This window comes from Diabrotica undecimpunctata, chromosome 5 (assembly GCF_040954645.1).
Source record: "Diabrotica undecimpunctata isolate CICGRU chromosome 5, icDiaUnde3, whole genome shotgun sequence".
Lineage (NCBI taxonomy): Eukaryota > Metazoa > Arthropoda > Insecta > Coleoptera > Chrysomelidae > Diabrotica > Diabrotica undecimpunctata.
In genome coordinates, this window is record NC_092807.1 from 83,928,495 (window position 1) to 83,947,160 (window position 18,666).

The 18,666-nt window shown below is 31.3% G+C and overlaps 1 protein-coding gene across 1 annotated transcript; it reads left to right on the plus strand.

The window, feature by feature from the left end:
- The first annotated feature begins 1,903 nt into the window (after positions 1-1,903).
- LOC140440674 (uncharacterized) lies at positions 1,904-17,392 on the plus strand. The gene is made up of 3 exons (XM_072531032.1): positions 1,904-2,056; positions 11,327-11,440; positions 16,974-17,392. Exons 1-3 carry the CDS (start codon positions 1,975-1,977, stop codon positions 17,147-17,149), a joined length of 372 nt encoding a protein of 123 aa, XP_072387133.1. The 5' UTR covers positions 1,904-1,974; the 3' UTR covers positions 17,150-17,392.
- Positions 17,393-18,666: the final 1,274 nt, after the last annotated feature.

An 18,666-nucleotide genomic window follows, 5' to 3' on the forward strand; every position in this document is an offset into this window, starting at 1 on the left:
GTTCTTGATGTTCTCCACCTTGCATCTACGTCGTATATCTGTACTTCTAGCTCTGTCCCATAGTGTCTTACCATCAATTTTTCTAAGTGTTTTCATCTCTGCTGTTTCTTACATCCTTTTTGTCATCTCTGTGTCAGGTCTTTGTTCTGCTGCGTATGTCATTATTGGTCTGATGACTGTTTTGTAAATTCTGCCTTTCTCTTCCAATTCGGTTTCGAGCTTTCCGTAGCTAGATAATGTGATGCCTAGATATTTAAACTTCATCACTTGTTCTATTATCTGACCTTCCAACTGCAATTTACATCTTAGTAAATTTGCTGTTATAACCATGCATTTTGTCTTTTTTAGGAAAAATAACATGTTAAATTTTCTGGCGGTTATATTAAATTGGTGCAGCATACGTTGTAAATCATGTTCACTTTGAGAGTAGTATTTCGTCGTCTGCGTAGCAGATTATTTTAAGTTGTTTTTCTTCCATTTGGTAGCCTTTTTAAGTACTTACATTTATATAGTCTTAGTTTATTATTTCGTCCATAATCAGGTTGAACAATAGATGACTTAGGGAATATCCCTGTCTTATCTTATTACCAGCTTCAATAAGGTCGGTTAGTTCTTCTACTTTTACTTTTATTGTGTTGTTTTGGTAGATATTTTCGATCGTTTTGATTATTCCTAGAGGTATCTGTCCTGCACACAGTAAGTGGATAACGTCTTTTAATTTGACCCAGCCAAATGCCTTTGTAAGGTCTACGAAACATAAATCTGCTGGTTTGATTTGAGTTGGACGGGGTAATGATGTGACTGGGCATTAAGATAATGGTTTGCATCGGTGGGTTTCCGGTCCACGAAATAGGAAAAACTGTGAGGAAGAAATGACAAAGAGGCTTCAGACTCAACGTCCATCCTGAATTGAATACTGGGATGTATTCCATTTAGGTGGGAGAGGAAGAGATCTAGTGTATGTTTACCATGGGGCCAAATGTCAAAGGTGTCATCAACGTACCGTAACCAGCAGGTGAGTTTGAGATTTGATGAGGACAGGGCTGTTGCTTCAAAATGTTCCACCTAGATATCAGCTATTACGGAAGATAGGGGATCCCATTTGAGCACCTTTGATTTGACGATAGAAATGATTTTAGAATGAAAAGTATGTGTTAGATATGTAGTCATAAGAGCGGGATTTGATATTTAGAGTCTAAGATGGAAATGGTTTCATTAATAGGAATGTTGGCTAATGAAGGAAAAATGTCAAAACTAACTATTATAACTATTATATCTAAGGAGAAAATAAAAATGTTTTTTAAAAGATCAATAAAATGAAATGAATTTTCGACAAAGGACGAGTCGTTTTCGTTTAATGGTTGTAAGGAGACGGCGAGATGTTTTATCAATTTCACCGACTGAAGTGTCGTCTATTGTTGATCTGCTTTATGTAAATTTGATACGATTTTTAGATATTTCCATCTTAGATAGGTTACTAAATGATTCTGTTACTTATTTCCCATAAGTCCTGAGTTATGAGCCCAGTGGCGCACCCAGGGGGGGTTTGGGGGTTAAAACCCCCCCAGGACCCTATTCCGACACTGTTACTTACACATTTTAAGGACTCAAAATGGAGGTAACATCATAAAAAAAATTTTGGTGACCAGCAAAACCCCTCCCAGAGGCAAATTCTAGGTGGGCTACTGTATGAGCCAATACTTTTTAAATGTTTGAAAATATATAAATACTTGTACTTGTATACAGAGCACACTAACATACTTATTTATGATCAATCTGTGATGAAAAAATTATAATTTTAAATAATTATGCGATTTTTTACCGCCTCCTCGTACAATAATGTTATTAAATAAAATTAATCAAAGCACTGATATTGTGGAATTATATGACGAAATAATTCTTATGATCTTAAAACCAAACAAGCATGATCAGTTATCAGTTATTGGCTAGCGTTGGTCCAGTATTGAACCTAAAATGAATTTTTCGTCGTGGATATTTTTCTGTCTGACCTTTGTTATCTGCATATCAACTACTTTGCAAGCGTATATTGGCGAAGGTAAGGATTTATGTGATAATCATTTGTGATAACTAATTTTAATAAATCCCAAAATATTTTTTATTTTTTGTTTGAATTGGGAGTAGTGTTTAGTCCTTTCCTTCCCCAGTTATATTATATATGATTAAGTATTTGCCATAATTCGTCTAAAGTTTGGGCTTTGATATTAATAGTTATTAATTATTATATCTGACATCCTACAGTGAATATTGAATATATATATATATATATATATATATATATATATATATATATATACATATATATATAATATAATATAAAATATAATATAAAATATAATATAAAATCAGAATTTAATAAGTTCAATAAGTAATATTAAATTTTTAACTAGATTTTATTATGCCATTGAATATTATATTATATATATTTCATAAAATAATATATATATATATATATATATATATATATATATATATATATATATATATTTACAATGTTAAATATTCACTGTATTCCATGGATATGAAATATTCCATGGATATGAAAAATTATTATTCCAACTTTTTAAAATATTTTTTTTATTATCCAAAACTCCTACTTTCTTAAATATTGTATTTTTTTCAAGTTTTAAATGTTTTTCCTTAAAGATTCACATCTTACAACAACATAAGAAAATCTTCGTCGTCTATCGTTGAAATAGATATTTCTATTCTCAAGTTTTGTTTATTAACTTGTGCTGTATAATTATTGTCCTGTAAGTCGTCAAAATTATTAAATATCTACCAGCTTATTAAACATTTTGGTAAATTTTGATTATAAATTAATAAATTTGATTATAAATTAAAATTAATAAATTATTTTTGCCACTTCTAGGTGGCTAGTTCTTCTTCAACCTTTTCTCTGAGTGCATAGATTCCATTTTTTCTTTGAAAAATAAGTTCTTAACAACTTAAATTTAATTCATGATCAAATAATGAACATTGGTTTAAATAATCCAAATTTGTTCTTTAAAGATTTTTCTTTGTGGCTAGTGTTATATTTATTTAGTTAAATATTGTATTAAGTAAAAAAAATCTTACTAAGTAGGAAAACTTCTAGTGTAATTAGTAAGGCTTAATACATTTTTCACAACCTTTAAGGTCCTGTTAGACCATCGTAAGTGATACTTAAACACTCAAAACTTGGTTTAAAAACCTTTAGGTTACATATAAAAAGTTAATGACACTTAAAATTAAATGAGATAATTTCCATCAACCTAGATTTTTTTTTAAATGTGTTTGAGTATGTTTCCCTTTAGTTCGTAATAGATAAACATCGAAAACATATAATTTAATTTTAAATTTAATTAATATTTTATATATAAACTAAAGGTTTTTAAACCAGCTAGTCACAGCTTTTTTCAAATGTTCAATTTAACACTTTCTTGTATTTTTTTTAAACTAGGATGTACATTGTACATACAACCACTAGCAACTTTCCTTTTATAAGTTATACTTATCATTATTCATTTGATGTTTTGTTCTTGTAACGCAGAGTTGCTTTTACTAAGATTTTATAGGACATATAGCCAATGTCAAACTTGTGAGGAACATTGTTCAGATTAAAAGTCTTAAATTTTTTATCTAATTATCAAGGTAAAACGTATTCTTAATTTATCATCAAATTTTGTAGGTGTGTTTGCAATGAATAAGGTGGCCTTTAATTTGATATCATTATTATAGGAATGATTTCCGAAAATGTCAACAATTCAACAAAGTTGAATTTAATGAGTGGAATATTTAGATTTGTCATTATTTGATAACCAAGTAAAAATTCAAACATTTATAACATGGTCCAGTCAGTATATTCAAGTTTATTAAGCTTAGCTCGACAATTTTTTATACCATAATTATTGTCGTTCTCATAGCGTAAACGTTTATTATATACGCCAAATTATAGATACTTCATTGTTCACATCGATTTGAAACGTTTTCCATTACAAAATTTTGATAAAAATTTCGGTTTGATTCTTAAGTAATGATTAAGTTTATTGATATTATTTAATTGCCAGTGAATGAAAGGATGCTAGTTTTAAAAACCAAACGTTTTAATACGAGAATACTTCGTACCTAATTTTTTTTGATAAGCATTTTGTAGTCTAAATAATTTTGTTCATATAACAACTCGAAAAAATAATAAAAGTTATGACTACGGGAATTGCTTTAATAAAATACAAAAGGTAAAAAACATCTAGACTATTAAAGAAAGTAATTCTCAGAACTACTCACTGAAAATGCGCCTTACATATTGCGCTTTGTAAACCATACTTACTATAAAGGTGATATATAAAGAAAAATCTTCTTGAAGTGTCGTCTCCGCGACGGAGGCCGGCAATTATCATAGCTATTTGGACTTTAGAGACTTTAGGACTGATCTGAAACGTTTATTTGATGTACATCTGTACCATTCTCTCAGGTTACGCAGCCATGGTATTTCACATCTCCCTATGTATCTTTTTCCTTGGATCTCTCTTGGCATAATCAGTAGAAGCGAGATATATTGCTGTCCAATTGTAATATGTCCCAGATATTCCAATTTTCTTGTTTTAATTGTATTTAAGATATCCATTTAATTATTCATTCTTTTCAGAACCTCTTTGTTTGTGACGTTTTCTGTCCGTGATACTTTCAGGATTCTTCTATACACTCACTCACAACTCGAATGACTCTAGTTTTTTACATCCAAGCTTCAATTCCATAAAACAAAGTCGAGAAAATGTAGTAGTTCGCTAACCTAACTCTTAGCCCTAACTTTAATAAATCTTTTGTGCAGAGCACTCTTTTCTTTCTTCACTCTTCACTCATTTCTTCTGTCAGCTGTTCATTAGCACGTACTTTTGCTCGCTGCTTATAATAAAAATTCAATATGATCCTGAGGTCATTCTAGTCTATAAAAGAGCTTCACTAGTTCCTATTCCTAGGCCTTTGCAAAACCCAAATTGTGAATCGTTAATTAAGATTAATTAACAAAAATATGTACTGATAAAATTTAAAAGAAAATAGTGCTTTTATTAAATAAATCAAACAAGTTGAAAAACGACAAAACAAATAAATTTTAAAGTAAAACTAAACATACAAAACTATTGGAAACAAACAATTAACAAGATATAAGAAGCAGGTGACTATTCAGTGAACCATATAATCTCTAAACTTATGTGGGATAATGAAAGAATACTAAAATATATCTTTAAAAATCTTGTGTGTGTGTGTGTTTGGTGAGTTGGCTTGGAAACTAGTCCTTTAGCCACAGAATTGTAATGTAAGATATTAGATTTTAAATAGTGTAACCAACTTTAAATAAAAAGTTACATATTAGTTCGTATACTTCTCTACTATCTAAGGAGAGTAAATGGGTGATGTTTATGGGAGTCTGAATTTTAAGTTCTGATAGTTTTGAATACAGCTGATCTGTTTCATACCTATGTTTATCGCACTTAAAAAGAATATGGTTGATGTCACATTGTGATATATTATCGCATGAGCACACCCCAGAAGGGATAATATTTAACTTAGCCAAGTGAGCTGGGAATGCACCGTGATTAGTTTTCAGTCGTGTAATTGTGGCTGTTAACTTCTTTGGCATTGCATATTTGAAAATATAGTCAACATCTTGTGGCAAGGTAGGGTGGATAGTATAATATTGATTATTTGAATTCGTTGCTATGTTTTTCCATTTTTCTTTCCAATTTATAAAAATTTTGTTATAATAATGTTGTTGTAAGTCCTCCAATGTAAATATGGGAATATAGAGTCCAACATGGGTCGCATCTTTAGCAAGCTGGTCAACCAGTTCATTTCCCTCGATACCAATGTGACTTTTAACCCAAATAACTGTAATATCTTTACTATATGTTTTATTTTTAATAGCACAAAGAATATTATTTCTTTTATGTTGAGTCATATCTGAGTTTAATCCTTTAATGACCGATAATGAATCTGATAATATTACTGCTTTATTTAAATTGTGTGAATCTAGCCAATCTAATGCTTTTTCGATAGCTACCGCTTCAGCAGTATATATTGAACAATGTGATGGAAGTTTAATTTTCAAAGATTCGCTTTTATGTGGAATGTAAACAGCGCAACCTGTGGCACCATCCTCTTTTTTGGAACCATCGGTATACATTATTACGTGATCATTATAGTCACTCAATATGGATCTAAGTAAGACAAAGTTTATTTGTGGGGATTCTGTGTACTTTGGTATAATGACTTTTGGTTTATTTAATGTTACCTGAAAATTAGCTTTATATATTGGTAATCTTTTTTCTTTGCCATAGATATTAGGATACTCATTAGTTTCTAAGAAAGCATCAGCAAGTGGAGGAGAATTTTTTATGCGCCAGTATTTATTTGAGAGGTTTTCAATAGATAACTCATACAGTTGACTAAGTAGATTATTATTATTTAATCTTAGCTTCAGGATATGTTTAATTGCCATAATTTCTCGACGATTTTGAAGAGGTATTTCATTACTTTCAGCAAGTAGTACAGGGCAAGGAGTAGACTTCATGGTGCCCAAGCATATTCTTAGACATTTAAACTGAATGCGGTCTACAGTTAATAAGTTTGTGTTACTGGCGGCACCATACAGAATGCAACCATAGTCTACAATAGATCGCACGTAGGCTCTGTAAAACATCAATGCAACTTTAGGGTCAGCGCCCCATCTTCGATTAGTAACACATTTAAGAATATTAATACCTTTTTCACACCTACTTTTTATATATTCCACATGTTTTGACCATAAGAGTTTGGGATCAAGAAGAATGCCAAGATATTTGTATTCTTTGACAATAGGTATATCATATCCAGACAACTTTATTTTGTCAGGCGTACGAATCCTATGTCTAGTGAATATCATTGTGGCTGATTTGTCAGGGGAAATGGTCAGTCCATGATTTTTTACCCAGTTATTAACGTTTTGCATGATGGATTCCAGAGCCTCCAGGCAGTCAGTATACGAGTTACGCTCTGTATAGATGCAAATGTCATCAGCGTATTGGATGCAATTGATTGTGTTGTCAAAAATGCCATGAATACTTGCTGAAAATATGTTGAACAATAACGGACTTAAAACTGATCCTTGTGGAAGACCTGTATGAGCAATTCTAGGACCGTGTAGTTGGTTTAAATGATCTTTAATATATATAACACGATTATTATAAAGATGAACAATATTAGTCGCTATATTTTGAGGTAATCCTATATCATATAGTTTTTTGTGTAAAATGGATAAATTAACAGAATCATATGCCCCTTTTAGGTCTAAAAACAAACAAGCAAGATAATTGTTTCTGGAAAACGTTATTTGAATGTCGGTAACTAAATGTGATATTGCATCCAGTGTACCAACACTAGCCCTAAATCCATATTGTGTACTTGGAAGGATACTATAATGTTCTACAAGCCATTCTAATCGAGTCTTAATAAGTCTTTCAAATGTCTTGCATATGCAAGACATTAATGATATCGGTCTGTAAGAAGAGGAGAGTGTTTTATCTTTATTAGGTTTAAGAATTAAACAAATAACTATTTCTTTCATATGATCCACATATCTTCCATTGAAAAGCCAATCGTTGAAAATTGTTAGTAAACTTTGTTTAGCTATAAGAGGTAATTCATATATAATGTTATAAGTAATTTGATCGCGCCCCGGAGCCGAGGACTTTGAAGACTTAAGTGCAGCCTCAAATTCTATCATATCAAAACTTTCCTGGAAAATATTGTATTTACTAGTTTTATTGTTATCCTGAATAGGAAGGTCAACATATGGCGGAGCAAATTTGTCGAGCAACTCTTCTATTAGTTCATTTGGCAGGGGATATCGTCTTGTACGGTAATTTTTATTCACTAGTTTATTAACAAAATTCCAAATTTTACTGATGGGAGTATTTTTGTTTAAAGTATTTACAAAGTTAATCCACGAACTTTTTTGTTTGTTTGTAAAGAGGAGTTTACTTTTGGCTTGAATTTGTTTGTATTTAATATAGTTTTCAAAATTTGATGCTTCAATGTATCTTTTGTATGCAACTTTTCGTGAAATGATCATATTTTTGCATTCATAATCCCACCAGACTGGAATTCGAGATTTTGGCTGAAAGGAATTTTTGATATTCATAGAAAATGAGGCAGCATCGTCAATTGTCTTTAACAGGAAGTCAAAACGTTCCGCTGAAGTGATATTATCGGTTATATTTTCGGATAATGTTTTTTCTATATGGCCTTTAAAGATATTCCAGTTTGCTGAAGACTCTTTCCATTTGGATGAAGGAATTATTGTACATGGGTGATAGTCCAAGTCGATGGTGATTACTATAGGTAAGTGAGTTGAACCCAGAGTATCGGAAACAGGATCCCATGTGGTATATCCAATTAGATTTGGTGTAACAAGGGATAGATCCACCATTGATGGAAGTTCATTAGGTCTTGTTACTTTGGTCGGTCTACAGTCGTTTAGCAGAACTAAATTACTGTTATCAAGCGCGTCTACTATACACTTGCCCTGAGCGGAATCCTTCAAGGAACCCCACCTACTGTGGTGTCCATTGAAGTCCCCACCAATGACAACCCTACCACTAAATTGAGTTAAAAGCTTTTCCCAATCTCTATTATTGACTATCACTTTGGGTGGTTTATAAATACAAACGATTACCAATTTAATTTGTTCTATAAAAACTGCACACGTTTCAATACCTTTATTAAAGTTTTTCGTTACATTAATTTCAGTAAAACAAAGGTTATTTGATATGAGGATGTCTACACCACCGTAACCATCAGGTCTATCGCTTCTGATAACGTTGTAACCTGTTAAACCAAAATTTTTATTTTTAGAAAGCCATGTTTCATTAAGCAGAATGACATCAACAACATTGTGCTCGAGATAATTAAGTAAACTAGGTTTATGTTTATTTATAGATTGACAGTTCCACTGCAGTATGTTAAATGTCCTGTTGTTCCCCATCGCTTTCAATATCTGTTAGGTTGTTCAACATTTTTTCAATTTCTTCTTTTGTATTTTTTTGTAAGTTAGGTAAAAATATTTTAGGGTTAATTTTCTTGATGATATTTTCTATCAAGGCTGGAATTTCATTGATTATTTTACATTCTATTTTTTCTTTATACGCCATAAACTCGTCCCTGTAGGGATTAGGGATTATAGGTTGGGATGAGGTGTTTGTAGCATTTGGAAATCTTGGGAAGGTTGGTGCGTTTTTGATCGCAGTAGGAGATATAGCTTTACGCTTGTTTCTTGTTTTTTTAATGGTAGGTACATAGGATTGATTTTGATTTGTACCTTCAGGGATGTTAGGGGTTAAGGCGGGGAAATTTTGTATAGTATTGAGGATACCGAATCTATTATTTGTAGTTACCTTGGCGTATGAAGGATTGTTAGCTATGGTTTCTGCCTTTTTAAAGGTAGTGTTTTCTAAAGCCATTATTGATTTTATTTTGTATTGGTGTTTAAATGCAGGACATTGTTTAGAGAGTGAGTTGTGTTCAGTGGAGTTGCAATGTAAACAAAATAGGGAGTTAGTGCATGTTTCATTATTATTATGAGTTTGACTACATTTTTTACAACGATTTGATGTTGATTTGCATTGCCGAGCAGTATGACCGAAACGAAAGCAATTAAAACACTGAACAACCGGATATATATATTGTTCAACATTAAACCTAACCAAGTCTAAATTAACAGTCTTAGGAATGCTATTTCCTTCAAATGTCAGAATGACCATCTGGCGAGGTACAAGAATTGTTTCATTATCCGAATCAATTATTTTCCGTTTTAACCTTTTTACTTCGACAACATTTTTATCTGAAACAATATTTTCTAAAATATACTTTTCATCCAAAAACGTATCGACTTCCCTAATAATTCCCTTCTTTTGAGTAAAAAATGATGGAATATATGCTACAAGTTTATTATCCTTAATAAGCTCATGTTCAATTAAAGAATTTGCGCAAGTATAAGTTTTAAAAATTACTTTTACCTTATTTCTGCCAACAGGTTTAATGTCTAGTACATCGTGTTTAAAATATTGGTTTTTAAATAGATAATGACCGACACGTACTGGTGATAAACGGGACAAGTTTTTGTCTGTAGATTCTACAAAGACATTATAATACCCTGAATCATTTATTTTATATTTATTATTTAAATTAATATACCTTTTGTCTTCCGTATCCATTGATGATATATTATTCTGGGGTGGCTCAACACCACCCCCCGATTCACTCATAATAATAAATAATTAGATCCTACCTTTTTTGAAGATCGGTTGGTTTATTTTCAAATTAAATACCTATTAATTTGATAATAGCACTAGTTAAGGACACGGCACAGATTTATCGAACGATGTTCACCTGTTAACTGTCCAACGAATACTGTTTAAAAATCTTAAATCTTAAAAAGGTATAAAAAATGTTCGGAGTTGCAAGAAATAGTGTATTTTTTTATGCATATAAAATTTTGTACTAAAAACTTTCCCAAGAAAAAAATCGCATCATTTCCCCAACAAGAAATATTGCAAGAGCAAGAATTTAGCACGTGTACACATAACCTTGGTCACTACAATAATGAACGTCTCAAACGCGGTTTAAAATAAATCTCTTGTGGGGCCCAGGCCAATACACAATGCCTATTATAGAAGAAGTTGCCAAATGTGCTGGTTTCCGTACATATAATGGAAATGTATGTAATAAAAACCATACTATCATTTCAGACATGGAGGTAAGATGACGAATTTGTCAACGTAGGTCTATAGAACGTTCGTCAACTTAGTCATATCTCATATTTTTCAGATATATTCGAATTACTTTGGTTGAAATAAATGAAAAAGGTATAAAAAATGTTCGGAGTTGCATGAAATAGTGTATTTTTCTATGCAAATAAAATTTTGTACTAAAAACTTTCCCAAGAAAAAAATCGCATCATTTCCTCAACACGAAATATTGCAAGAGCAAGAATTTAGCACGTGTACACATAATATTGGTCACTACGATAATGAACGTCTCCAACGCGGTTTAAAATAAATCTCTTGTGGGGCCCAGGCCAATACACAATGCCTATTATAGAAGAAGTTGCCAAATGTGTCGATTTATGTATTTAGAGACTCGATAATTTAATTGCTTCGTTATCTTTCTCTGTTCCTATTGCTTCATTCTTAGCTCTACTTGTATTTCAACATTTTCTGGTAACATCACGTTATACTAGTTATAATTAAATGGTTGAAAATAAGTCTTTAATATCTTAAATATTTTATTGTAGCTCCTCAATGTTATGGAAGCCAGTGCCCAGCAGGAACATCACGATGCAAAAAGCATATGAAATCACAACAAAATGGATACTTACATATAACCATTAATTGCCTTGATGCATATGGTAAGTGAAAGTCTAATTTTAAAATATCTAGGCTTATAAATTGATATATCATGTATCTAACGTCCCTATTCCTTTATCCTACGTGGATAGAATGATGTAAGTACGTAATAAAATTAATATTTTTGGAGTTTAGGAAAACTGAAGGTTCAAGACGTCGTGTCGTAGGTTAAACAACCCTACAGATGTTCTCTCAAGGGTCTGTAAGAATTGATTATGTATCAATTTAAACAAACATTTTTTTAACGGATTTAAAAATCAGGCTCCTTATGCATCGTTTATGAAACGTTTAAAAATATAAAGAGAACAAGTTAATCAGGATATAAATAGCTAAGCTAATATTTTTATGAATGAATCTTTAATAACGAACATATGCATATATTTATATATATATATATATATATATTTATATATATATATATATATATATATATATATTTATACATATATATATATATATATATATATATATATATATATATATATATATATATATCTTTAAGGAATATGACCGTTTAATTTAATATAAAAAAAAATATTGCAGAGCATGCAATCAACACCAAACATACTGTGAATTTTGATGGTGTTAGAATTCTCTGTAGAGAACGTAACCTTAATAAGAGACAGTTTATGGAGATGTGTCATATTTTGAAACAACCTAATGCATTAAATAAGAGAACTGATATCAGCAACTTAAGCCAAATTTACCATGCACTAATACTACAAAATTGATTCTTCCGTATTCTACTTTTAAATTATTGGTTTCTTCTTCAACTTCTTTTATTATATCATAACATTTGTGTTGGCATCTACAAAACTTTTCCTTCAATCTCACCATCTGATTGTCAGTTCTGACATTCGAACTTTCAAATACTTTATTTTGCATGATATGATCATGACAGTCAAGATCCCTAGCCTTGCCGTTGTTAATATAACATTTCAAAATTGACAATTATATTTTTTTTGATAGATTTTAGAATCCATCAATGTTTTCAAAAGTTAATTATAAAACAAATTAATATAAAATTACTTAAATTGGGAATCTTCCGGCATTCTGTGTTTTTGCTGATTTATTTAGTAAATTAATTTTTGATGTGTCTTCACCATAATATTATCTTAATGCTACAGATCTTTTAAAGGTAAGATCGTTTACTTAATTGTTTTTTATATTAGATGTATCGCTAATACCATTCTTTTAGATGAACTGATGATGCCCATTGAACATTGGGCGAAACGTATTCAATAAAAAGATAAAGTAGCACAACTCTTTTCTTTTTTTATCTCCAAATTGACCGAAAATATCCCATTCACTTACGAGTGCACATTTTTATATAAAACAAAACAGTTAATATGGTACGACCACGTACAGAGAATGCGAAATGACAGGATTCCGAAACAAATTTTGACGTGGACACCACAAGGGAGAAGGAAAAGAGGAAGACCAAGAAGAAGCTGAAGAGAGTGAATTGAAAAAAAACTAGAGGAAAGAGAAATCTCTCCAGGCCTATGGTTAAATAGAGAAGAATGGCGGTTAGGAGTCGGAAGGTGTCGAAGAACACTGTAAACCGATAGTAGTAGTAGTATATCATCATCAACTAGCCTCTAACGTCCACTGCTGAACATAGGCCTCTCGCATGCTTTTCCACTTAGTCCGATTTTGCGCCATCTGAATCACATTTGTAGTCACTCTTTTTATGTCATCTGTTCATCTCGTTGGGGTCGACCTTCATTTCTGTTAGCTTGTATTCGGGGTCTCCATTCCAAAATTCTTTTTGTATACCGGTCATCAACTGATCTTGCTATATGACCTGCCCAGTTCCACTTAAGTGTTGTTATCCTTTCAAAAACGTCTGCTACTTATAATCTTTGGCTTTAGTAGCATAGTTTCTGCGCCGTAGGTCGTCACTGGCAAAATACACTGATTAAATACTTTTCTTTTGAGATACATTGGAATCTTAAACCTAAAAATATCCTTCATCTTTCCAAATGCAGCCCAAGCAAGGTTTATTTTTTTTTTTCAGCTCGATTGTTTGGTTGTCTCGACTTATTCTTTATCTTCTACTAAGACGTTTTTGTTGTGGACGCAATTTGTCATAAATTGTGTTTTTGAAAAATTTATTTTAAGACCAACTCTTTTTGTAGCAGTATGGAGTTCTTGGAGCATTACCCGTGCCTGATCAAAGCTGTCTGCAATAAGAACTGTAAATCTAACATCTGCAAATTTAAGGTTATTTAAAAATTTTCGATCTACATTGATGCCCTTTTCGTTCCAATCTATTGTTTTACAAGCGTATTCTAGCAAAGTTGTAAATAATTTAGGAGACATGCTGTCTCCTTGCCGAACGCCTCTTTCAATACGAAAGGTCCCAGTACCTTCATTAAGTCTTACACATGTTGTAGCATGCTGATAGATGTATCTGATGAGTAATATGTATCGGTGATCTATTCTACATTGTGTTTGTAGCTTGGAGCATTTCACTTTGATTGACCGTATTAAATGCTTTTTCAAAGTCGACAAAGACAAGTATCAGGGGTCTATTATATTCAATGATTTTTTCAATCATCGACTTAATGGTTTGCAAATGATTATTTGTTCCGTATCCAGCTCTAAATCCTTCTTGCTCACAAGGTTGATAGAAGTCATAAACAACTTATAAACGTGAGGTAACAAGCTAATAGGTCTATAGTTCTTTAGCTCTGTTATATCTCCCTTTTTGTGCATGACTGCTATAACAGGTTTATTCCACTGAGATGGTGTAACCTTTTTTGAAAGGCGTAAGTTATATAATTGTTATATAGAAACGAACTTAAAAAAAACAGTCTGAAACAAGAAGGCTAATTTGACTTCCAATGTTTAACTGCATCTCTGCAACTAAAACAGACATTAGTTTTTTCACTATGTTTTCCACACACATATATATTACAGTTCGCACACACTATAGACTTTGACAGTTTTTTCATACCTTCATTTTTATAAATAGTTTCTTTGGCGCAAAAGGAACACCGCGTGTTTCTAGTGTAAGGTCTATCGTTAGATATAGCTAAGGGTGGGTCAAGTATACTCTACCTATTTTACTCACGTACTGATGCACACGAGTTACATCCAAGTTGTCCTTCCGAGAATCATTAATTTTAAAATCTTCTTTGAATGAATCTGGTAAAATACAATATTTTGTTTCGCTTACATCAGAATCATTATCGTCATACTCAATGTTTGAACTACTATCACTGTTCTGTATCTTCTTTATTATAAATTCTAACTAGCGTTTTGACAGATACTTGCTCATTTTGATTCAATTGAGTTGACTACTTCCTAGCACTACATACAAACAAGCACTAACAGCTCCTATGCATTACAAGGATCTAGGTACACCCCAGTAATATCTGCCTGAAAGCTTCGCGCAAGCGCTCTTTGGCATTTAAATAAGTTGTGTGACGACTAGTCAAATCACATTAATCCTGCGACCGACCTGAAAAAAGTGAAACGTTATTTATTTAATTTGTTACTTCCTTGTGTTTTTAGTGGTCTTATATTTTCTTCTCCTCTTGTTCTAATATTGCCTGATCTATGACATGTATATTTTATTTTTTGCAGTTGATACCCTTCTTAAAACCATGCATATGTACAAATGAGGAAAAAGTTTGCTTTTCAGTAGTTATTTTCCACTCCTGAAATTCCTTAAATGTTTGAAATACAAGTATTTCACTAGCAACTGTCAAGGAATGTTCTGAAATTAACATAAGGGGCACTTTAGTTTCTATATAATTGATGGATTCGACCGTTACTTGATGGAAATTCATTTTATGTAACAATAAAACACTGAAAACTTGGTTTCCAAAACTTCCACAAAATTTATTTTAAATTCTTATCACTACAGCTGTTTCGGCTAATTGCCTTTCTCAAGTGATCTGTTTTTGGTAAAACAGATCACTTGAGTTTTTGATAAAGTGTAAACCCATGCCAAAAACAGATCACTTGAGAAAGGTAATTAGCCGAAACAGCTGTAGTGATAAGAATTTAAAATAAATTTTGTGGAAGTTTTGAAAACAAAGTTTTCAGTGTTTTATTGTTACACACTTTAGTTTCTTATTAATTACTTCATGTTGTGATCTTCGGTGCATAATTACTTTTTTTAAAAGTGTCAAACTTAGCATTAGTTATTTATTCTGTGGCATTACATTGTTTGCAATTAATTTTTTCTTAGTAGGAACTAAGTCTTGCAATTTGTCTAAAAATTATACAATATAATAAGTAAGTAGGACAGATAGCTAATAGGGTGGTTTATGGCACACACTGCAACCTTTACAGATTTATTGTGAACTTTAGCCTGTCTCTGTCTAGAGACTTGTAATTAAGTATGAGTAGATAGCAAAAAAAAATAAGATTTGTATATTACCTATATTACCTTTTGTTGTATATATATATATATATATATATATATATATATATATATATATATATATATATACATATATATATATATATATATATATATATATATATATATATATATATATATATATATATATATATATATATATATATATGTACACTAAATGTACACTAAATGGCCCAAGCTGCGCGAAGCTTTCCGGCCGATATTACTGGCGTGCACCTACATAGATCCTTATCTATGCGTTTCTACAAAACAAAGAAGCAAAGCTCAAGATCCGCGCGACAACTGCAATTCTAACGGAGACGATTCCAATTCTTTTGAAAGTGAAGGCAACTCTAAACAAATTTTTGCCAACGAAAAATTATATAGAAACCTTTAGTAAAAAGTTTTACCAAGGGTGGACATTTTGTGCCCACCCATATTTAACATAAGATATTACTTTTATTTCCAAATTTATAGGGGGAACTAAATAAATATTCTGTTAAAAACAGCCTTTTAACATTAAATAATTAAAAAAAAAATTGAAATACGTACTAATTATGTTACAAACACTCTTAAGCGTTTAAAAAAATTGAAAAAAAGGTTAGAAATGACCCCGTATACCGTAGAAAAACTACATTAATATTGGAACAAACATAAGTTAAAAAGGAACACTTAGGATAAAATAGTACGTGGTAAATTTATCAGAACATACCAGGTATTTATCTGTATTAGCTTTTGTATAATAAAGCTAGAAAAAAGAATAAACTGATATTTCTAGATTAAAAGAACAATAATTCCTTTCATGAGATTTAGGTTTTTGTCAAAAGCACAAAGTTGGTTTTAGTCTTTTCATGAAATAACGTTTTAGCGTTATAGTGAAAATATTTAAGCATTAATGATTTACGTTTAAGCAAATGTCAATATAACTTTAATTTTTTTATTCATGTAACTTTCTATATATTTACTTTTAAATTGTTTTTACATCTCACTACTTATTCATTCGCTATATTAGATCTCATTACTAGTCCTTTGTGAAGAGTTCTAGTAAGTAATATGAACGAATATCTTATCCGTCAGTTTGTTGTACACGCGTCATTACATTGTTTCTAATATTTCTTATCAAATTGTGCATAGATAAAGTTATTTTTTTATTTTAGGTGGCAGCTTGAAAGAGTTCTATTTTGAAAATCCCACTACATTAAATCCAAACACGAAGTACGAAAGTACTTCTTATTCAGATATTGGCTCTATCAACACTTACTTACAACCTCATTTTGGAAATAACGATTACAGACCTAATGAAGCAGCAGACCTAATGGGTTATGGCTACTGATTAAAAAAATATAAAGACTTACAAAGGAATATACAAAGTTTATTGCAGCTTTTATTAATATCAAAAAAAGTTGTAACGGTAATTTTTTTGCTTTGAAAATTACTGTTTTTTAGAAAGAAAGCAAATGCCCTTTAGGAATGATTTTTTATTTTTTATTATTATGTAAATTATTATATCTGTTATGTGATTGTTATTTTTATAACTTTATAAAATAAATCTGTGTTATTAAAATTTAGGTAACTACGTGATATTTTATTTGGAAGGTATGAAAGGTTAGAATTATATATTATTATATTTTCTTGTTTTGCGAGACACGCCATTACCTTTTTCTTTTATTATTCACTCGGATAACCTTTTCTATTTGTTTAAATCGTTTTAACGTTTGGCATTCCTTTTTTTAGGTAGCTGTAGCTTCCTCTGTGGTTATGTTAGTTGTTGCCCTGGAAACCACCAGGGTCTTCTAATTCTAATGCCGCAAATTCATCGCATTGCTCCTGTAGTGATATTTTCCCAACATGCTCATTTTTTAACTTAACTGCACCACCGTACTGAATTAAACGAGAAAGAGGTCTTGGTAGATGACAAATATCATGGATGAAAAACTTTCGTGACTGAACCGTCGATACAGAGACACATTTAAGAAAAGTAGAAGATAAAGACGAATTTGCAATGATTATAGCCAACCTTCATTAGTGCAGTCAGAACTAGAGGAAGAAGATATTTAATCAATATCTTTTCTTACGAAACCCTACCATATCTCTTCCGTACTGAGTAACAGACGATACTGTCTTTATTTGTGTGCACCAGGGTATTCATAGGGCGATGTAAGTATTACAATGGAAACACAAAATACAGCCTCGTGGAAATAAAATAGACCGAAGACACAAATAGATCGCACAAAAGAGTAGTCAAAAATTAGTGACTTTGGTGTACTGTTAATTACTTACTATACTTACCCTACTATACTATTTGATGTCACCCTAATAAAAAGCCCTAAATATTTCAGGGCAAATTAACAGAATTATCTGTTGTTGGAGGAGAACTTAAATACAGCAGGTCTGCCGAAAAAGCAATTATTGCATGACACCCCACTTTGTGAAATTTATAGGACTACGTTCACAAAATTATGTTTTAATCAGCAGAAAAAATGCATTTCGAAAACAATATTACAATTTCCGTATACTATTCCTAGTTAAGAAGCCTACGTCCGTTTATTTCCTCTCTCAACATATATATATATATATATATATATATATATATATATATATATATATATATATATATATATATATATATATATATATATATATATAGTGATGAGTGTCTTACCACCCGGCTTTTTAACGTAAGAGATAGAAAACACAGTTACCTTGTTGGAGAGATGCCGGTTTTCAACATCCCTTCACGTAGAGTCTTGTATGCTAACAGTGTCTCTTTCAGCGGTTTGTACTTGCTGTAAGTCCAATTGTTCCGCTAGCCTTCGAATGCTCAGTAATAGAAACTTAAATGGACTCTTA

What these genes read in the sequence shown, in the direction of transcription:
- LOC140440674 (XM_072531032.1), top strand. Translation starts at nt 1,975, where the DNA reads ATGAATTTTTCGTCGTGGATATTTTTCTGTCTGACCTTTGTTATCTGC. An exon ending in GCAAGCGTATATTGGCGAAG is followed by an intron (nt 2,057 to 11,326) that starts GTAAGGATTTAT and finishes ATTTTATTGTAG; the next exon opens with CTCCTCAATGTTATGGAAGC. An exon ending in TAATTGCCTTGATGCATATG is followed by an intron (nt 11,441 to 16,973) that starts GTAAGTGAAAGT and finishes TTTTTATTTTAG; the next exon opens with GTGGCAGCTTGAAAGAGTTC.